Source organism: Ruditapes philippinarum, unplaced genomic scaffold, assembly GCF_026571515.1.
Source record: "Ruditapes philippinarum isolate M1 unplaced genomic scaffold, ASM2657151v2 ctg1375_1_1_1_1, whole genome shotgun sequence".
Classification (NCBI taxonomy): domain Eukaryota; kingdom Metazoa; phylum Mollusca; class Bivalvia; order Venerida; family Veneridae; genus Ruditapes; species Ruditapes philippinarum.
Window position 1 is genome coordinate 225,405 of NW_026857788.1, and position 24,154 is coordinate 249,558.

Genomic DNA, 24,154 nt, shown 5'->3' on the forward strand with positions numbered 1-24,154 from the left:
TTCATTCAATCACTCACTCACTCACTCACTCACTCATTCACTCATTCACTGTAATAGAAACATTGCAATAGAATAGCATATCTTGAAATACTGTTACATCATTCACTTGTCTATTTACCCATTGCAGACAATTATTAGACTTCGAACATTGTTTAAAAGAAAGATTTCGTTTGAAATGGTTAAAATGTCTTGTAAAATTTGATTCTTTAAAATTTGTGTGCTTATTGTACTGGAAGTAACAAAGTTCTTTCAAAATGTCAAAATATTGGTGGTTCTAAAATAAATAGGCCATAAAATATCGTTGTGTAAAATACTGACTCTACTGCACTTGCACACAAATGTAATGCCCTTTTAAAACCGACCTGTGTCTCGTCGACATACGTGTACCTGTCCAATAGAATCCAGTATTGTAGTCAACAATGTATAACAAGTAGAGTTTTTGATGCTAAAGCATCAAGTCGCCGGATAGAAATATGATTGTATTATCATAAATTAAAGAAAATATCAGTTAAATGGTTCGAGTATTAAGAAAAGAGGAACAATAAGTTGAGTAATGTTTATTCATAAACACGTTTTCATGAACTTGCCACAATTAAATCTTTCTTGCTTTAAACTTTGTAAAAGAGTTTTATGCAATAAATTTATGTTATGTTATAATAAAACATCCTATTTGAAGCAAACTTGCTTAGCAATTTTGTCAAGAAACTGTTATCATTATTAAATAAGCAAGTATTGTTTGGCCCGAGACTCATTGATTTTTGGGAGATGTTTCGTTAGTTTTCATAACTTATTATGATTAATGTTAACAATTTTTTTTGTAAATATAATTACATGTATATAAGTTGTAACCTAGTAGGCGCAAGTTCGAATCTTAGACAAATCCTGTTTGTAGTTTTCATAAATTGATTTTTATTATAGCTTTTAACTATATGAAACATAAGTTGATGAATCGTGTGTTTCATTTCTAGCACTTTTTTATTTCATAATTTTGATAAATGGTCAAGTTTTGAAAAATACAAAAAATATCATAAAAGAAAACATAGAAAAATCACTTTATCGAACATACAGTCTAACTGAAAATTTAACACCTTGTCATTGGGGCTTGTAAAGCAAATGATATGCTTGTAATTCTACTTCCTACTTCCCCCTACTGTCGTACCGAGATTTTGTAATTATTCATACAAAATTACTTTGATTTGCACTGTATCAGCTTCTACACCTTGTCCCTTACCTGTATGTCTGTCTTATCAGCCATCTGTTACTATTAATAGACAATAACAATAACATACAACGTGTAGTCACGTGATTCTTACAAAGAAACAGGGAGAAATAGTTTATAACTAAATAAAATAAAAAAATAGAATAGGTCTCATAAAATATAAACAACCAGATAATTTAAAGTTTTATTTCGAATATCATGCATAATTTATTTATCATAAGATAGCAACGCTTGACACTTTGAAATAAGTAAATGTATCCCTAAAATCAATGACTTATCCATAGGGATACATCATTAATTCATTTTATAAAAATTGTGATGTTGCTTTTTAAGATGTCAATATTTGAATATTTCATTTCATTGAGCAACGTTATTGTATGTTTGAATTTTTGAGATTACTGAAAACAATTGTAGTCTTTAAATGTTCAGTAATTGATATGCTTTTATTTACAGATTTTAAGGCCTTCTCCTTCCATAGCTATAATATTAAACTGTTACAAATATAGTCGCCGGTTTCTACCGGCGACTAATAACCTGATAATTTTGGATACTTTAAAACCTTACATGTTGTTTCACAACGAAAAAACGTGTGTATGGAACAAGTAATATACAAACGTATTTGTATTTCTATTTCAGATTAATTAACACAAATGACACAATGAGTGTATGCATAAAAAGGAGAGACGTACTATAGAAAAAAGAACCGGGCGTAAGAAAAAAATGCAACCTAACCCTGGACGTTGTTCTTGTTTTTTTTTATTTTTTGTTAGCGTTTTATATAATATATCATTAAAAAATAAAAAATAAAAATTGCAAAAAAAAAAAAAAAAAAAAAAAAAATGCAAGAAAAAACAGAACACACAAAAAAACTAAATGTCTTTAAATAAGCCAAACATGTTACATTGTTATTTTTGTTATCTTTTTTCTTAAATGTTAAAATGTTACCTATGTTACATAAATGATATGTTATACATGTATATATTAGTTTTAATTTTTCGTCTTTGTTAAACGTATCATTTAATCTGTGATATTCCGTCCGTTATGTTTTACATTTTTATGTTTTGTTTTTGTTGTCCCTTATACACTATTGTCTGTGATATTTAATCTGTGATATTCCGTCCGTTATGTTTTACATTTTTATGTTTTGTTTTTGTTGTCCCTTATACACTACTGTCTGTGATATTCAATCTGTGATATTCCGTCCGTTATGTTTTATATTTTTATGTTTTGTTTTTGTTGTCCCTTATACACTATCTGTGATATTCAATCTGTGATATTCCGTCCGTTATGGTTACATTTTTGTGTTTTGTTTTTGTTGTCCCTTATACACAACTGTCTGTGATACTTAATCTGTGATATTCCGTTCGTTATGTTTTACATTTTTATGTTTTGTTTTTGTTGTCCCTTATACACCACTGTCTGTGATATTTAATCTGTGATATTCCGTCCGTTATGTTTTACATTTTTATGTTTTGTTTTTGTTGTCCCTTATACACTACTGTCTGTGATATTTAATCTGTGATATTCCGTCCGTTATGTTTTACATTTTTATGTTTTATTTTTGTTGTCCCTTATACACTATCTGTGATATTCAATCTGTGATATTCCGTCCGTTATGGTTACATTTTTGTGTTTTGTTTTTTGTTGTCCCTTATACACAACTGTCTGTGATACTTAATCTGTGATATTCCGTCCGTTATGTTTTACATTTTTATGTTTTGTTTTTGTTGTCCCTTATACACTACTGTCTGTGATATTTAATCTGTGATATTCCGTTCGTTATGTTTTATATTTTTATGTTTTGTTTTTGTTGTCCCTTATACTCTTTCTGTGATATTCAATCTGTGATATTCCGTCCGTTATGTTTTATTTTTTATGTTTTGTTTTTATTGTCCCTTATACCATACTGTCTGTGATATCAAATCTGTGATATTCCGTCCGTTATGTTTTATTTTTTATGTTTTGTTTTTATTGTCCCTTATACACAACTGTCTGTGATATTTAATCTGTGATATTCTGTCCGTTATGTTTTACATTTTTATGTTTTTGTTTTTGTTGTCCCTTATACACTACTGTCTGTGATATTTAATCTGTGATATTCCGTCCGTTATGTTTTACATTTTTATGTTTTGTTTTTGTTGTCCCTTATACACTATCTGTGATATTCAATCTGTGATATTTCGTCCGTTTACATGTTATATTTTTATGTTTTGCTTTTGTTGTCCCTTATACACAACTGTCTGTGATACTTAATCTTTGATATTCCGTCCGTTATGTTTGCATTTTTATGTTTTGTTTTTGTTGTCCCTTATACACCACTGTCTGTGATATTTAATATGTGATATTCCTTCTGTTTTGTTTTATATTTTTATATTTTGTTTTTGTTGTCCCTTATACACCACTGTCTAGGATATTAAATCTGTGATATTCCGTCCGTCATATTTTACATTTTTAACTTTTGTTTTTGTTGTCCCTTATACACTATCTGTGATATTCCGTCCGTTATGTTTATATTTTTATGTTTTGTTTTTGTTGTCCTTTAGACACTTCTGTCTGTGATATTTAAGCTGTGATATTCCGTCCGTTATGTTTTACATTTTTATGTTTTGTTTTTGTTGTCCCTTATATACTATCTGTGATATTAAATCTGTGATATTCCGTCCGTTATGTTTATATTTTTATGTTTTGTTTTTGTTGTCCCTTATACACCACTGTCTGTGATATTTAATCTGTGATATTCCGTCCGTTATGGTTTCCTCTTTATGACTTGATTTTGTTGGCACTTATATTCCGTCCGTTATGGTTTCCTTTTTATGACTTGATTTTGTTGGCACTTATACACCACTGCCTGTGATAATTCCGTCCGTTTACATGTTTATTTTTCGTTTTTGTTGTCTCTTGTTTATTACCTGTGACATTTAGATCCGTGACATTCCGTCCATTTTGAATTGTTTGTTATGTTTTAAAGTTTATTTAAACAGTTTAAAATTTTGACATTTTTTCACTTTTCTGTAATATTTCGTCCAGTTTTAAACTGTCTGTGATATTTTACATTGTAGCTGTGGTTGCTTCTAATACACTGTTTTTGATATTTTCAATTTTTCATTGTCTATGATTATTAACAATTTATAAATGTTATCTTGTTTTTGTTACGTCATGACTGTGATATTTTGTTCGTGCGCTTTACATTTACTTATATCAATAATTTGTATGCTTAATTCTACCATTCATACCTTTAGTACATAGTTACACCTATGATATATTTTCAATAAAGAGTTATCTACCTAATTAGTATGTTTATTTAATTTACAACGCATTATCTCTTACATTAAATGAAGTAAATATTTTATTAAGTTTCAAATAAAATTTCTTTAATAAGAAATGGTGTTATTTGTTTCTTTTATGACAAATGGATATTAAAGTTATTTGCATTGCAAAGGTTGTATTAATGCTAAAAGTTCATCTACATGATCAACAAATAATGTAATTACAGACTTAGCTTGTCCAAGGGAATGGATGAAATACGTACAAATTTCTGTTTCACCACTCCATAATCTCTTAAAGTTATGTCAAACGGAAATATTAGTTACTAAAAATATTTCATTGTAATGAAGTAAAGCGGCAAAAAGAGGACAAAAAGAAAGACTTCTTTTCGTTTAAAAGTGCGTAAAAATTCTATATATTGCGACCTTACGCCCATAATTATCCCTTCAAATAACCATACATAAACATTTCAAAAGATTTTGACAGGCATTCTATTGTGGAAACGGATTATATTTTTTTGATATCAAATTAGAATGATGGCATATCCGAAGAAAATGGTGCCAGGGTTTTATTACAATATCTTCATGGTGATTGATGCTATTTGAAGTTTTGTAACGAATCAGATTTTAATCATAATTAAATTGTATTATTTCAAAAAGAAACACTAGCCCATTGTGGAATAGTATCATAAACGCATTAATTTATAATGCTGAAATATTTTGAAAATGTGTTAAGAATACATAACTTTGACCAGCTTTTAGAGAAGTATATGCTGTAACGACATTGAGGCAAGATTAACCTAAAGTCAAAAATCTTTCATTAAACGGTTACACTGTGTCTAACCGTCACATTATTGCGCTGACATGAAGTGCTTTCGTAATGATATATAAATCAAAGGCAGTGTCAGCGGGTTATATGTATCTATGTAATGTATCTATGATAAAGTGAATCACGTTTTATGACTGGCATCATAGATGTAAAGCATTAATATACTGGTTTGACAGAAAAAAGATAGTATGAATCGTAGATTTATTGTAAATCAAATCACCAAAAAGGTGTAAGCGGTATTTCCCGGTAAATTTATGCAAAATTCAATAAAATCTACAAGTTAACGTTGAGCTTATATTTCGCCATTGTGTCAATCAGATGGGAAATTTAAATAACATTAAAGTGAAAATTCAAAGCATGATTTCTGTTGGTTCTTTTGAAACATATCAAAGATCGTCAATTAAAGTCCTTTACATACATGTATATCAGTAACAATAACTTAATGTGGTATTAATATGTTTTTAAAAAATCACAAATCTTACTTCACAAAGCGAAGTGTCTTGAAAATTTGAGAGTTGAAGCATCTGGGGGATACTTATTTCTTATAAAGTCAATATAACTAAACGTACATATTACAGAATGATCGTTTATTATGTGAAGAAACTTATTTTATTGTGTTTTTTGTACTATATATTGCTCCGCAAAAATGAATAAATTTTGAGAGTTGGTCATGCTCATTCAGGATCTCAAAATCAACTCTGACTTCAGAATCTTTGTAGTTGTTAAAGCGGCTTGCCGCAAAAAATGACAACAGTTCCGTATACCATTGATGTACACAGATGTTGGTATACCCGTATTTCATGTTTATAAGTTCACATTTATAGTTTCATACATGCTGATTGTATAGCATGAAGTTTGTGAAACGTTAAAAAGTCAAACACACTGTAGGAATCAGCAAAAATAAATGATTTCTTACATTATCTGTCGAAACGCAATAATAATCCAGACATATTGTCCTTGCGGGTGCTCTGTTATGATATATTATAAAATGGCTTTATCATTTATCATAGAATTTTTTGCTCTAGTTATTTTATAAAAGATTTACGCAATTGCATCACTATTTACATTGTCAGAAAAAGGTATTTGTTCACATGTTTTAATTCCCAATTTTATTACGCAAGTATGAAAATAAAGATTTTACCGGATTACTAAAGTTATCCGTATTCTGTGTAGTGGGATTTAAACAGATTTTACAAAATCCCAGAATGTGTCCTTTTTCAAATAAAATTATACATTAAGATAACAAAAAGATGAAGTTGAATTTAAATGTGATAATATTGTATTCATTAACAGAAAAATGCATTACCGATCATGCCAGATTACTTACTTCCCGTTTCTTCAAATACACCACTTATTTAAAGCACCTTTTCATGCGAATTCTCATTTGTACTATGAACATTGTAACATTTAGGGTGTTTGGGTTTTTTTGTTCTTTTTTGATAAAACGAAACATACTTTTTTCACATTTCACCAAAACAGCGTGCTATTTTATCTCATATCTATTAGGATATTTAACAAATAAAGCAAATTTTCTTTATCATCAAACAATAACACACACATCTCAATCTTTTTAGCAGAAAATATACCAAAATCACATAGGTCGGTAACATGATAGCATATCAATGAAGATATAACATTCTTATATTACATTATTCTTATATCATCACATATCTTGCAGATAATCGTGTTCAGTCAATTTATATCATGAGCCCAAAGGCCCAAAGGGGAGTTCACGTAGCTTACAACAATAACATGGTAATTATATAAGTACATTTGGCCCTGTGCATATTACATTTTCGAGATACCTCTCTGAAATATATACAAATTAATTATACAGAGGTAAACATCAAATTAATCGCAAAATCCCTCCAGATTATCCGAATAAGAGATATACATTGTATTTGATACGATCAACTTGAATATTTGATATGATAAACTTGAATATTTGATATGATAAACTCGAATATTTCATATGATAAACTTGAATATTTGATATGATCAACTTGAATATTTGATATGATAAACTTGAATATTTGATATGATAAACTTGAATGTTTGATATACCACAAGTGCATCACCGTGTTAAAAAGCCAGATTTTGTACCATAAATATATGGTTATCATAGGTAAACGGGTTTTTTTTTTATCTTTTCAATGCAGTGCACTAGAAACATTTTGCGTCTGTCAGTTCCAATTTAATTTACAACGCATTATCTGTTACAATAAATAAAGTAAATCTTTTGTTTTGTTAAGTTTCAAATAAATTTTCTTTAATAAGAAATGGTGTTATTTGTGTCTATTATCACAAAATTGATATTAAAGTAATTTGCATTGCAAAGGTCGTATTAATTCTAAAAGTCCCACAACATGATCGACAAATAACGAAATTACAAACTTAACTTGTCCAAGCGCTAAAGGTACGATGAACAAAAGTACACGTTTCTGATTCACAACGCCATAATATCTTAAAGTTATGTCAAAACGGACACACTAGTAACTTAAAATATCTCATTGTATTATAATAGAGAGGCAAAAGAGGACACTTGTTGAAAGACATCTTTTCATTTAAAAGTGCGTGGAAATTCTATATATTGCGACCTTATGACTAAAATTATCCCTTCAAATAACCATTCATAAGCATTTCAAAATATTTTGGCAGGCATTCTACTGTGGAAACTGATTATTATTTTTTTAAATATCAAATTAGAATGATGGCATATTCGAAGAAAATGGTGCCAGAGTTTTATCACAAGATCTTCATGATGATTGATGTTATTTGAAGTTTTGTAACGAATCAGATTTTAATCATAATTGAATTGTATTATTTCATGGAAATACTAGCACATTGAGGAATAGTATCATAAACGCATTAATTTAACATGCTGAAATATTTCGAAAATGTGTTAAATGTGTTAAAAATACATGACTTTGACCAGTTTTTAGAATAATATATGCTCGACCGATATAGAGGCAGGATTAACTTAAAGTCAAAAATCGTTCAGAAATAAAATAGATTCAACGGTTACACTGTGTCTAACCGTCACATTATTGCGCTGACATGAAGTGCTCTCGTAATGATAGTAAAAATAATCGTTCAAAAATGAGGAATGGTTACACTGTGCAGCACTGTGTCTAACAATCACTGTGTCTAAGCGTCACATTATTACGCTGGCATGAAGTGTTCTCGTAATTATATACAATGTATAATTCATAGGCAGTGTCGGTGCGTTAAATATCTAAGCTAAAGTGAATTACGTTTAATGACTTGCATCATAGATGTAAGACATTAATATAAGGGTAGCATGACTCGTAGATTTATTGTAAATCAAAGCACTGAAATAGTTTTGGCAGTACCCCGGGAAATCTATGCAGATACAAATCAAATGCATGCATACAAGTTTACGTTTAGCTTATATTTCGCGCTAGTGTTAATCAGATGAGAAATATGATTCAAAATAAAGTGAAAATTCAAAGCGTGATATATACAAATATCCTATTTATAGACCATCTGAAGCACACATTGTGCTTTAAATTCTTAGACACATCAAAGACAGTCAGTTTAAGTCCTTTACATTAATCAGTAACAATAACTGAATGGGGTATAAATTTGTTTTTTTAAAAATCACCAATCTTACTTCACAAAGCAAAGTGTCTTGAAAATTTGAGAGGTGAAGCATCTGGGGGATAATAATTTCTTTTAAAGTCAGTATAACTAAACGAATATATTACAGAATAATCGTTTATTATGTGAAGAGCATGCCATTTATTGTTGGTTTTTTTTTATCTTTCAAAACTATTTTTTAACTGCGCAGCAATGAATCAAATTTGAGATATGGTCAAGCTCGCTCAAAATCCCAAAATCAACTCTGGAATATGTGTAGTTATTGAAGCGGCTTGTTTCACTTTAAAATTGAATTTACATATAAATTATTAATGATTTAAAGTTCCCTTGATATTATATTCCGTAATGTAGCAACCAGATTTTAAAATCCCCCAAAAAAACTGGAATTTTTCAGAATGCTCCAAAAAGGCCCGAGAAAAAACCTTATTACCCTATTTTTATAAATTAGTATCGGTGGAAAAATTTTTTTCATGCCCAAATTTTGCGGAAAAAAGCAGTTTTTATTAGTCAAAAAATAGACCCTTTTCAGTTTTCCGGGCCAAAATTTTAAATTATTTTTTTTGCTTTTTATTTAATTTTTGAATTCCGGGGAAACCATATCCTGCGATGTTTTCCCCGGGAAAATTGGGTTTCCCTTTATTCGGGGATTGGGTGATAAAATTTTCATTTTTTGAATGAGTGCATAAGTTTTATTTCCCTTGTCCCGTCCATAAAGGGAACCCCCTAATGTCGTTTATTAGGCGACCTTGTTTTTGTGCCCCCCTTTCAATATGGTGGCCCCTCCTTTTTGGCCGTTCATAAGGCGCCCCTCTGTTGTCCCGTTCATAAGGCGCCCCATTGTTGTCCCGTTCATAAGGCAGCCCTCTGTTGTCCCGTTCATTAGGCGATCCTCTGTTGTCCCGTCCATAAGGCGGCACTCTGTTGTCCTGTTTTAAAAGGCAGCCCTCTGTTATCCCGTTTATAAGGTAGCCCTCTTTTGTCCCGTTCATGAGGCGACTCTCTGTTGTCCAATTCATAAGGCAGCCCTCTTTTGTCACGTTCATTAGTCGATCCAAGAAGGCGGCACTCTGTTGTCCCGTTTTAAAAGGCAGCCCTCTGTTGTCCCGTTTATAAGGTAGCCCTCTGTTGTCCCGTTCATGAGGCGACTCTCTTTTGTCCCGTTCATAAGGCGGCCCTAAACAAAAGGCGGTTTTACCCATTTTTTTGTCAAATACAAACGTGTTTCTTATGCAAAATGAAAGCAATTATAGTGATTATCTAACGTGCGCATGAGACATAATATAAATTAGTTTGAACTTATAAACAGGTCATTTAACCAATAGCAATCTTTTGATTAAATGTTTCCTTTTTGTTTAACGCATAACATTAAGTCAGTTATATTTGTACAAAACACCCAGTGGTAATGGTTGAAAACCAATGCAGATTACCGTAACGTGGAGCAAAAAAAGGAAGTCTCACGGACGCTTAAACACATGTTATGCATGTTTTGAATTTTTCATTCTTTTTATTCAAATACTAATGCGCTTAAAGAGATACCGGAATCGCCGATAAATAATTTGTTTCGAAAACTACAAATTTATCATTGAATGCACAATTTTATAAATAATTCAGTCGGCATTTCTCTTGTATAAAATAAGCTATGTACTCATGCATAAAATTCTTCATTTTAGTATTGCTTTGTGTGCATGTTTCAATATCCGAGGTACATAATTTTATATTCACTATACTCGTAAAGTAGGTAGATCTTTTATGTGACGTAAATTCAAAGAACATTTCGTATGTTTACCTATTTTAACGGTTAAACACAGAAACAAACTACTTCATAGCTTTTATCACTTGATTGTAATTCTAACTTAACTGTTATGAGTATTTCAAGTCCAGTTGATATAAGAAAATGTAACACAGTTGATCACTTTATTCAGTTGCTCGACCAGAATGAATTCAATGTCCTTTTTCACAAAACAGTGTCAAAAGAATGAAGGATATTACACCAGAAAAATCATCCATGATACTTATAGTTAATGGCACAAATAAATCGTAAAAAACATCTGATACTAGTAGTCACTGTCAACCGTCACAGATTGAGAAACTCCCGAATAATATCTAAGAACAACAAAAAAAGACATCTTTGGTAAAATAGAGTATAAACAAATTAGGTCATCCGGATACGGAAATACCGCCATCTTGTTCCAACGTGTCATCATCTGACTGGTCATTATCACAAGACTGGGCGTGGCCCAACATTACACGAATAGTCTCGAAATCTGATTGTTCTACAAGATCAAGTGGTCTTTCACCATCTTCTGTCAATATTGTTTTATCTGCACCGCTGTCCAATAAGAATCTGAAAATATTCCGTACAGTCATACATGATTGATACATGAAATATGGAACTTCATGATTGCAAAACAAATGCAAACGTAAAACACATCTATTCAACAAAGTAGTCAGATCATTTAAGGTCGCTCAACATGGTAAAATTAGATATATTGTAGACTCAGTGAAAATGAACCTGTTCCTAAGCGGCAGTCATAAATGCAAGCTACCGTTTACGCCCAAAGCACCGATTTAAACAGAAATCAACAGTTAAACATGCAAAAACAACGTTAAATTTAGAAGTTTTAAACATCCGCAAATGTATTTATACGATTCAGACCATAGCACCTTAAATGTGACACATTCGTGTCATTACGTGAAACGTGATGTAATGTCCCCGGAATAAAAGAATGTGTTTAATCAGAAACCAATGATAAGACCTAGACAATAAATATATCACAGACAGATGTACAAATAAAAATAAGAAGCAGACAACTTATCCTAAAGGTGATTTTACAGTATCATCTATTGAGAACAAGATGAAATTGAAACACCTAAAACACACAGAACGGAACTAAACGATCTTCAAGGATCGGAAATATTAAGTTTCTGATTAAATATACTGAAAACATTTCACGACTCAAATATTCTATAGTTGCAGTGCGGGATTATGAAAGATGTCATGCAAGCTCATTATATTGTCACGTTTCAATTATGAATTAAATTGCTACAGAACTATAATATTTGAATATACCAGTATTCCATCTACTATTGTAACATATACAGCATTTATATCTTAAAGGTCTATTAATAAGAACTTACATAAATGAACAATGAAAATGTTATAATTGACGTGAATAAAAACATTATGCAATACCATCTAGAATAAAGTTGTTCTTATATCTTCTATGAATAAATGCAATATTTACACAATACGAAATATCTGACATTAAAACTTCAACTAAAGAATTCTAAAAATTGTGCATTCAGACAGTAATTCCTTTAAGAGTATTACTTAATAGTTCTTACATAACATCAGTGAAAATTGACGTCATTTTGGTGCATAAGTGATTTAAGTAGAAAGCTGATACATTTTACTGCCTTGAATTGCAATTAGAACACTGTTGAACTTGGGTAAGAAAAGATACAACATTGCAAACTACTTACGCTACAATATCAGCGTATCCTTCCGCACACGCGGCATGTAGCGGCGTCCAAGAATCATCGTCTTGTTTGTTGATATCTGCACCATGAGCTACCAGAAGTCTTACAGCGCTTTCATTGCCGTCAAGCACCGCTTGATGTAAAGGCGTTAAACCTGCAAAGTAAATTAATAAACCTTAAAGCAACTACAGCCTCAATAACTGTCTTTAATATTCATCTTAATCATTAAGATTTAGCAAACATTTAATTTTTCTCTGTAAATGATTACGTATAAATGTAAGATTGATCTACTAAAGAAAACAAATGGAAATTGAAACTCGTAGTGCGGTGATAATATTTCCTTTAATGGTAAAGATCACGATTTTGGTATAAAATATGAAAACGTTATTTTCACTGTAAAAAAGCACACAAAAAGGTAATATTACAAACATATTTACGAAATTCAAAATGCTACAGTCTTGCTGCATGTAATAACTCACCAACATCATTAATACCACTAATGTCAACTTGTAAGCTGGCTCTCCGCAGCATGTGATCCAAAGCATGTATATCATTTTCCTTAATATTGTCCAAAAATACCAACTCATCCGGAAACCGAACACCTTTCTTTTTAACTTCCGGGTTTTGTTTTGCGAATAAACTCGCGCGTCTGCTCATGATTCGTTGTTTTGATTATCAGATTAAACTATACACTTATTTTAATATAAATCGAACTCAAACTATTTCCTACATGGAATTTAAAAATGTCTGAGAAATTTCCTTTCTTTGCATCTTGAATGAACAATCCTCACTTTGTCATTATTGATATATCATTTAATTTAATTAATACATTAACATTAAAATGTGAATCTTTTAAATAAAAACATTATGCTTTTTTCCTCATTTGCATAAACTAATTTATCACTGTTACTTACATATTGTTTTTAGATTTTCTGAAACAGTTCACGCAAGTTTGTCAAGTAAACAATTCTGTTTCTTTTATTACATGTATATTATTTCACATACAAAGTATAATCCAAATATATACGAAAGATAACACTTTTCGCGAACTTCAACTTCCAACAACCATAAATTTCCCAAAACATCCAAGATTCACGGAATTTGGACACAAATCACACATATATCTTACGTATTCCTTCGTTTCACATCAATTCGGAGGAATAGATTCTAATGGTATCAGATTTTCTCTTCATAACTTACTCTTGATAAATTGTTTTACCACCTTGGCTCTGCTATCACAGAGAGCGTTAATTCCAATACCGATTTTTTTTTCTTTCTTTTTTTTTCTAAGTACCTCTTGAACTTTTTGCCTTCATCTGTTTATCGATGTTTCAAACAATGTGATGTTTGGTATATAATCATGTGTGCGAAGAAAAATAACCCAGAGAATATATGTGAAGTATATTCATTTACAATAGCCGACTGCAAACCAATATCTGTTTCGTTTTTATAACTGCTTCAAAGCATTCCTCTGAAAATATACAAAAATTGGAATAACTAAATCATTTAATTAATTTCTAATTATATAAGTGGATATATGAATATACATGTATTCATGCATTTTAAAATGATATTGTAGATTGAATCAGCCATGAAAGAACGAAAACTCAATATATCATTAAAAGTTCTAGTTCGCAATGATAAGATGCATGATTTTTTTTCATTGGAGGGAAATAACGCGAGTGTTCTGGAGTGAGGTGTTCTCTATTCGCAAATTTGCAAGCTTATACAAATATTTAACCTAAACTCTTATCATGGTATAAATGGAGAGTTACACACAAAATTTCTTAAAACAAAAGAAAAGGCATAAATCTCTGAAAATGTAATTAAGTAATCGCGTGTACTTGATAAAACTACTTGGAACCAGAAGGAGTGAAAAGTTGAAGATGAAATGGTGTTTGGTCAAATAACAGATCGATTGCTACCAAACCAGGATAGCGTTCTTCCAATACGTAATTAGACCTTATATGTAAATTGATGATTCAAGTTTTCCTATAAATCAAACATACGGAAACAACTCATCAGAAAGATATTACATAGAAATATATATGACTTACGCCATATAGAAAATACACATTATTTCGATCGTTCTATGAGCGTAAATCAATCAATCATTCAATCATTTTGGCTAAAACAGAAACTGGCGACTTAAGACAAAGCTAATACCAAAAAGATATTAATAATTATCCAGAAATATTAAAAGGAAAATTAGACAGTGGTTAATTTATTTGATGCCAGTGACGCCAGTCTAACATTTAGCCTGTAATTTCAGGATTTTATTAATCAAGTAAATCAAAACCGTACTTTCGCGTTGCAAGATAAACAAAGCGCTAAAAGTTCGTATATGCATTCAAATGCCGGTCTGAAATTGTTACATGTCCTCCTATTACGTGTTGTATGCATGTTTGAGTGAAGAAAAGATTAAATTGAAGACGAATTTCATTCCGACCCTTATTAAGTTTATTAAACGCCATTTTTATGAATGTCTATAAATATTTATAAAATACCACTTGAAACGTATTCTACAGATGATTAAAACTAAACACGTTAAATGTATGTTTTATCTAAATCTAAGTTACGGTGACAAAATATTTTGTGATACTTGCAAATGTAGGGAATGATACAAGATAAGAAATTAACGTGACTTCTGAAAACTTATAGAATCTTGTTACATGATTAAAATATAAACTATATTCAACACAAGCGAATACGTATTCGTGTATACAAAACAAATACATCCGACCTGATGGGCCTATCAGCTACCTTAAAGAATATCTAAATTATTTTTCACTTTGTTTACAAGCTCATCAAAAGAAATTGCAGGCTTTATCAGTATATTTAATAAAGTATTAAAATAACATAAAAAGTCACACTTAATCATTATTTTTTTTACATGCTATATAAATATAACGGACTTGTCTTGCTTTGGCTTTGGAACATTTTTTTTCAATATTAAGGTATTTTTTTCTTTTTTCCACTTTTTTGTACAAGAAATACTTTAAAGCTTACTGAAGATGCATTTTATTCGTTAATGGAAAATGGAGGACTTATTATTGCCTTTCCACTAATGGTCACCATTTGTATATATGGGATGTGTATTGGATTTGTTTGCATCTGTTGTTGCTATAAACATTTGAACAATATTTAATGCTAATAAAATCTTTTATCTATTAAGAGATTTGTAAATGAAATACAAAAGTTTAGCTGGTCTGGCTATATACTGGTAGGAACGACTAATCACTTTGTCAGAATAAGATTAAAATGTTTCTTTTACTTATTTTCTATGTATGTGTACTTTTTTCATACTGTATGGTATTAACATTAAATTATATTCAAATTCATTGATTAACATTATAAAATGTGTAATGCCAAATAAACTTAATTGTATTATATTGTACATGTTTAAGATAAATTCGCATGTAAAGATATTTTCTTCTTATGATTTTGTTCCACTTATCCTAAAAAAATTATGATATAATATAAAGGGATTTCATTACAAGATTAGACATATATCTAACAAATTTCTTGCTGTTACTTCTTTCGTAACAATCCGTTCATTTAACCGACAAAAAACTAGTCTATCAAATGCCTTGAATGAAAATAATTACTCTTAAAAAGAATTAAAGCAGTTTTCGCGGATTTGGGTAAGTCCGCGGATGAGCTGTTTTTACATGTTTGAAACAGAAGTGGCTCAATAAAAAGCGATTACAATCTAAGTATTATATCATTGACAACAAACAAACAAACACAGCACGTGCCAATGTTTAAATATGTGCGAAACGGCCAAATTTATTATTCCGCCGTGCGCATTGGAAGTAACCGGAGCAAAAGTAAGAAAAATACAAATAAAATAATGAAAAGGAATAAAATTTCATGTGTACGAAGAATACAGTTAAATAATTAATTCACGGAGCCATGGCGGAATCCAGGGTTAAGAGGCATATTTTTCATGGAGTTGCGATTTTTACACAAGTTTGGTAAGTTTTTCTTTTGATTGATTGTCATTTTCATAAGAAAATCATACATTGTATATCATAACTTCCATTTGCGAATTATAGTAAATGTATTCATATATTTAAGTATATAAAACTATATCTTATAAAAAAAAATTCTTAAAGGTAAAATTATATTGCTTGTATAAAAAACTCATGATCTCGAAATAATTGTAACATAGAATGCTTCTGTAATTTAACATGCATAAATATTGCCCGTATTCCGGAACAAAAATCTGTCCTGCTGTTTTAATACGTTTTTTTTATCCAGTTAAGCAGAGCTGCTCTCTTTAAATTAAATTAACTACCATATTTCTTTCATAAAGGTATTTTGTGTTTTCTTTTTCAAAATTCAAACAATAATTTTTCAAAACTACAGACAGAAGCTATGCATGTATAGCTATGTACACTTTAAAGTTCATAAATATGTGACTTATGATAAAAGATACATATATTTGGAATGGTTATAATAATAGAGCCTGTACAGTCCCTGTTCTGTTTAAGCCAGCATGTATTGGTCGGAAAATATAAGCCGTCAAATTACATTCTGTGGTAACAATGTAATTAATAGAAACTTACAGGAACCATCTAATTGAATTTTACTTCTACTCTGTTTCTCAATTCGTTCCCGCATGTATAAATGAAAATTTCTCTTAAAGATGAATCTGCTATTCATATATACATGATGTATATATAAAAAAAACAACAGGCCTACCAATTCTACACGAAACAATCAAATTCGTATTCGTTTAAACATTTCCATCTCGTATTTCAGAGAGAAAGGAGACTTATTAGAACAAAACAGTGAAGAAGTATTTTTAACGTGAAAGGAAAGCTTCAAGTGTCTTGGTAATTCAAGTGGATTGGTAAGTAACATTAATAACAGTATACAAAATTACACTTGTAGCATTGAAGGTCTAAAGTTTTTATCAATAAGCATTTTATTTTTATATTCGTTCATTCATTCATTCATTCATTCATTCATTCATTCATTCATTCATTCATTCATTCATTCATTCATTCATTCATTCATTCATTCATTCATTCATTTCGTTCGTTCGTTCGTTCGTTCGTTCCTTCATTCATTCATTCATTCATTCATTCATTCATTCATTCATTCATTCATTCATTCATTCATTCATTCATTCATTCATTCATTCATTCATTCATTCATTCATTCATTCATTCATTCATTCACTCATGCACGCACGCATGCACGCACGCATGCACGCACGCACGCACTCACTCACTCACTCACTCACTCACTCATTCACTCACTCACTCACTCACTCACTTACTGGAAGCATTGCAATAATATAGTACATCTTGATACATGTATACTGTTACAATATACAGCTGTCGACTGACACATTATATCGAAGATTGTTTAGATTGTTTTAAAGAAAGATTTTGTTTGTAATGGTTGAAATGTCTTATAAAATTTCATTCTTTAAAATTTTGACCAATATAATATTAATATTACTAAATTTTAAATAAAATTGTAAGTGGATCACAAGTTGTAAATTAGACTTCTTACAGTTATCATAAAACTCTTTCACACCTTTCAAAACGTATCAAATGACATTCTAGCGTATCCAATATTTATCATTATTAGATTCAGTCTTATCAATTTAGTCTCGTTTTCATTTTCCGAGTCCAAAATTCCATTTCAAATTGTTATTGTACTGGAAATAACAAAGTTCTTTTAAAGTGTGAAAATATTGGTGGTGTAAAATTAATACGCCATTGAATATCGTTGTGTAAAATACTGATTCTACTGGACTCGTACACATCTGTAATGTACATTTTAGATTCGACCTGCGTCTCGTCCAATACAGGTTTGACATAAGTGCACCCGTCCAATAGAATTCAGTATTGTAGTCAATAAGGTATAATAACCTTATAATTTGGAATATTTTTAGATCTAACCCTACATGTTGTTTCACAATAAAAAGAACCTGTGTTTGAAACAAGTTATATACAAATGTATTTGTAATTCTATTCCAGATTAATTAACACGAATGACACAATGGGTATTATGCAAAAAAGACGTAAAAAGAGCCGGATGTAAGATCAAGCTTTGTGAGAAAGATGCTACATAACCCTGGGCGTTGTTCTTGTTGTTTTATTTTTTCGTTAACGTTTTATATAAAATATCGCATAAAAAATAGAAAAAAAGTAAAATTGCCAAAAAAAAAAAAAAAAAAAAATCTAAAAAAAGAAGAAAAAAAAACAGAAAAAAAATGCAAAAAAAAAAAACTTCAAAAAACCCTAAATGTTTTTTAAATGTGCCAAACATGTTACATTGTTATTTTTGTTTTCTTTTTGTTAAATGTTACCTATGTTACATAAATGATATGTTATACATGTATATATTAGTTTTAATTTTTCGTCTTTGTTAAACCTATTATTATCTGTGATATTCCGTCAGTTTTTCAGTTTTCTCCGTTATTTTACAGTTTTTGTTGGACTTTATACACTGTCTGTGATATGTAATCTGTGATATTCCGTCCATTATGTTTTACATTTTTATGTTTTGTTTTGGTTGTCCTTTATACACACTACTGTCTGTGATATCAAATCTGTGATATTTCGTCCGTTATGTTTAACATTTTTATGTTTTGTTTTTGTTGTCCTTTATACACTACTGTCTGTGATATTTAATCTGTGATATTCCGTCCGTTATGTTTTACATTTTAAAGTTGTTTGTTTTGTTTGTTTTCCTTCATACACTATTAACTGTGATATTTAATCTGTGATATTCCGTCCGTTATGTTTTATATTTTTATATTTTGTTCTTGTTGACCCTTTTACACTATTATATGTGATATTTAATCTGTGATATTCCGTCCGTTATGTTAACATTTTATATATTTTGTTTTTGTTGTCCCTTATACACTATTATCTGTGATATTCCGTCCGTTATGTTTATATTTTTATGTTTTGTTTTTGTTGTCCATTATACGCTACTGTCTGTGATATTTAATCTGTGATATTCCGTCCGTTTTGTTTTACATTTTTATGCATTGTTTTTGTTGTCCCTTATATACTACTGTCTGTGATATTTAATCTGTGATATTCCGTCCGTTATGTTTTACATTTTTATGTTTTGTTTTTGTTGTCCCTTATACACCACTGTCTGTGAAATTTAATCTGTGATATTCCGTCCGTTATGTTTTATTTTTTATGTTTTGTTTTTATTGTCCCTTATACACCACTGTCTGTGATATTTAATCTGTGATATTCCGTCCGTTATGTTTTACATTTTTATGTTTTGTTTTTGTTGTCCCTTATATACTATCTGTGATATTAAATCTGTGATATTCCGTCCGTTATGTTTATATTTTTATGTTTTGTTTTTGTTATCCCTTATTCACTACTGTCTGTGATATTTAATCTGTGATATGCCGTCCGTTATGTTTTACATTTTTATGTTTTGTTTTTGTTGTCCCTTATACACCACTGTCTGTGATATTTAATCTGTGATATTCCGTCCGTTTTGTTTTACATTTTTATGTTTTGTTTTTGTTGCCTCTTATACACAACTGTCTGTGAAATTTAATCTGTGATATTCCGTCCGTTATATATTTTTTTTTTATGTTTCGTTTTTGTTGTCCCTTATACACCACTGTCTCAGATATTTAATCTGTGATATTCCGTCCGTTATGTTTTATTTTGTTATGTTTTGTTTTTTGTTGTCCCTTATACACCACTGTCTGTGATATTCCGTCCGTTATGTTTTATTTTGTTATGTTTTGTTTTTTGTTGTCCCTTATACACCACTGTCTGTGATATTCCGTCCGTTATGTTTTATTTTGTTATGTTTTGTTTTTTGTTATCCCTTATACACTACTGTCTGTGATATTTAATCTGTGATATTCCGTCCGTTATGTTTATATTTTTATGTTTTGTTTTTGTTGTCCTTTATACACCACTGCCTGTGATATTTAATCTGTGATATTCCGTCCGTTATGTTTTATTTTTTATGTTTTGTTTTTGTTGTCCCTTATACACCACTGTCTGTGATATTTAATCTGTGATATTCCGTCCGTTATGTTTCACGTTTTTATGTTTTGTTTTTGTTGTCCTATATACACCACTGTCTGTGATATTTAATCTGTGATATTCCGTCCGTTATGTTTTAAATTTTTGTTTTGTTTTTGTTGTCCCTTATACACCACTGTCTGTGATATTTAATCTGTGATATTCCGTCCGTTATGGTTTTTTTATGACTTGATTTTGTTGACCCTTATACACCACTGTCCGGCCATTTTGAATTGTTTATGTTTTGAAGTTTATTAAAACAGTTTAAAATTTTGACACTTTTTCACTTATACACCGTCTGTAATAATTAGTCCAGTTTTAATTTGTCAGTGATATTTTACATTGTTAGCTGTGGTTGCTTCTAATACACTGTCTTTGATATTTTTCAATTTTTCATTGTCTATGATATTAACAATTTATAAATGTTATCTTGTTTTTGTTACGTCATGACTGTGATATTTTGTTCCTGCGCTTTACATTTAGTTATATAAATAATTTGTATGCTTAATTCTACCATTCATACCTTTAGTACATAGTTACACCTATGATATATTTTCAATAAAGAACTATCTACCTAATTAGTATGTTTACTTAATTTACAACGCATTATCTGTTACAATAAATGAAGTAATGTTTTGTTTCAAATAAATTTTGTTTAATAAGAAATGGTGTTATTTGTTTCTTCTACGACAAACGGATATTAAAGTTATTTGCAATGCAAAGGTCGTATTAATTCTAAAAGTCCCACTACATGATCAACAAATAGGGAATGGATGAAATACGTACAAATTACTGATTCACCACGCCATAATCTCTTAAAGTTATGTCAAACGGAAAAATAAGTAACTAAAAATATTTCACTGTATTGAAATAAACCGGCAAAAAGAGGACATACAGAAGACTTTTTTTCGTTTAAAAGTGCGTAAAAATTCTATATATTGCGGCCTTATGACCATAATTATCCCTTCAAATAACCATACATAAACATTTAAAAGACTTTGACAGGCATTCTATTGTGGAAAAGGAGTTTTTTTTATTTAATATCAAATTAGAATGATGGCATATTCGAAGAAAATGGTGCCAGGGTTTTATCATAAGATCATACACCACTTATTTAAAGCACCTTTTCATGCGAATTCTCATTTGTACTATGAACATTGTAACATTTAGGGTGTTTGGGATTTTTAGTTCTTTTTTGATAAAACGAAATATACTTTTTTTCACATTTCACCAAAACTGCGTGCTATTTTATCTCATATCTATTAGGATATTTAACAAATAAAGCAAATTTTCTTTATCATCAAACAATAACACACACACACATCCCAATCTTTTTAGCAGAAAATATACCAAAATCACATAGGTCGGTAACATGATAGCATATCAATGAAGATATAACATTCTTATATTACATTATTCTTATATCATCACATATCTTGCAGATAATCGTGTTCAGTCAATATATATCATGAGCGTTGAATTATTTTTGATATACTCCCGGTGTATATTAACAGGCCCAAAGGGGAGTTCACGTAGCTTACAACAATAACATGGTAATTATATAAGTACATTTCGCCCTGTGCATATTACATTTTCGAGATACCTCTCTGAAATATATACAGATTAATTATGCAGGGATAAACATTAAATTAATCGCAAAATCCTTCAAGATTATCCAAATAAGAGATATACATTGTATTTGATACGATAAACTTGAATATTTGATATGATAAACTTGAATGTTTGATATACCACAAGTGCATCACCGTGTTAAAAAGCCAGATTTTATACCATAAATATATGGTTATCATAGGTAAATCGTTTTTTTATCTTTTCAAGGCAGTGCACTAGAAACATTTTGCGTCTGTCAGTTCCAATTTAATTTTCCTGTTTCTGACAACATAATTCAGTTAAAGAGGTGTCACAATTTGCATTTAATATTTCCTCTAAGCTTGTTGGCACACACATATTCTACCAAATACCTCTGCACACATTGTTATATTCATAAAACTTGCACAATAAAATGCCAGGTCGGGGGAGACTATAGCAGCGTTTCCGTTTTTGAGGTTACGAGAAATCTTCACACTGAAATACCCTGCACATTCACCAAGCAATTTTATACACATGAGTACATATTAACTGAATTTTATTTTTGTAATGATAAATACACGTAGTAGTTGACCGTTTGAGAGTCGGTGACTATATATAAGATAAGGATCCTAAAGGCTGCAAAACACATTGCACTTTATGTTATAAATCAAGGACATCAGGGTCTTTTTTTTTAAAGTTGCTTTCATACTGATGAGTTAACAACAGCAACAAAGAATTAAGAAAATTATTGATATTAACATATGAAATCAACGAACAAATACACAACAAATTTAAGTGTGTCCAAACTTATGTATTCGCCATATTTACTAAACGGACACGGTTATAGCGAACTTCCGTTGTTTATAAGGAATAATAATTTTGGGCCCAAATTTTGCCTTCTTTATTTAAAATAAAAAGTACTGTTATACGAACACGGCTTATAATAAGTTAAAAGTACAGAAAAATACACTTTTATAACGAACTCCAAAATATCGGCTATCCGTTAATAGAGCCCGCATTTTCTAATTTCGTTGAATAAGTAGTTGGGTTTACTGTTACTTATTTTGGCACGCTTTAAAACATAAAAGTTTTTTATGCATTGTAGGGCTTGTGCTGGTGACTTCAATTATCAGCCTGGCAACATTTAATAACACAAAAATAGGCACGAATCCAGAGGCGTACTGTTATAATTTCCGGGGAAATAAGCCTGACAGAAAATTTATCATGAAACATTTCGAGATAAATGCAAATTTACTTCATTTTTTTTTCTTTAATAAAATCATTACACGAAACAGGAGATAAGTTTTTCCTGTTATGTTATTTTTTCTCTCTTTCATCACAGATAACACGCGCATTTACTTATTGATACTAACTACAGTTAACAAAATAAAGATGTACGACAAAAATGTTTTATATTATATGTAGCCTTTTTTCACAGATATGAAAATAATCTTTAATAGCTGTCCCAAAATTTTATTCCACAAAACAAATAACAGTTTCGGAAATTACCAAAATGGAGGTTGATTACAATATATTGCCTAAACTACTTTACAGTAAGTAAATGTAGTAGTAATATATGTAATAATTAAATAAGTAAATGAATAATCTTTAGAAACGTACCTATGCAAAGTCGTCTTGTTATCCCCGGCGAAATAAAGAAAATAGTCCTAATTTATATTAAATTCGCACAAAAACTGTAAAAGTACGTAAATGTTTATCACTAAATTGTTTAAGCATCTGAACAGTAAAATTGCTAGTCCGAATTTCTTTTAAGTATTTTTTTTCATAAAGTTTTGTTCAATCTTATTTCTGCAAAGCCCCAGTTTTATCGCAAATAAGAATCTTCTAGCCGTAGCGCGTGCCCAGCTCATGCTATAAATCCTAGTCAATCGACCAAACACTCAATCATTCGTCGATATTGCCCAAAGAAAGAGAATCTATTAGATATGATAAGAAAAAGGCGGGAAAAGGTTTAATGAAATCATAGCCTATTTATACTCTATTCGCATTGATAATTCACGTAATGATGGCCTATAACCATGCTATTGAAGTGGCGTCGTATATGAATGTGAAAGATATATATTAAATAGAAACTTTTGTGCAAAATTGGATGGTC

At 30.2% G+C, this 24,154-nt stretch overlaps 1 protein-coding gene across 1 annotated transcript; it reads right to left on the reverse strand.

The window, feature by feature from the left end:
• Positions 1 to 10,679: 10,679 nt before the first annotated feature.
• Positions 10,680 to 23,938, reverse strand: LOC132751052 (protein phosphatase 1 regulatory subunit 27-like). Its single transcript, XM_060741158.1, has 4 exons — positions 23,659 to 23,938; positions 12,892 to 13,883; positions 12,416 to 12,566; positions 10,680 to 11,276 (listed from the first exon to the last, which is right to left on the reverse strand). The coding sequence occupies exons 2-4, from the start codon at positions 13,067 to 13,069 to the stop codon at positions 11,090 to 11,092; spliced, it is 516 nt and encodes a 171-aa protein (XP_060597141.1). The 5' UTR covers positions 13,070 to 13,883; positions 23,659 to 23,938; the 3' UTR covers positions 10,680 to 11,089.
• Positions 23,939 to 24,154: the final 216 nt, after the last annotated feature.

Coding starts and splice junctions, on each gene's coding strand:
- LOC132751052 (XM_060741158.1), bottom strand. CDS start 13,069: ATGAGCAGACGCGCGAGTTTATTCGCAAAACAAAACCCGGAAGTTAAA. Junction 12,567..12,891: donor TAGTGGTATTAATGATGTTG/GTGAGTTATTAC, acceptor TTTACTTTGCAG/GTTTAACGCCTTTACATCAA. Junction 11,277..12,415: donor GGATACGCTGATATTGTAGC/GTAAGTAGTTTG, acceptor GAATATTTTCAG/ATTCTTATTGGACAGCGGTG.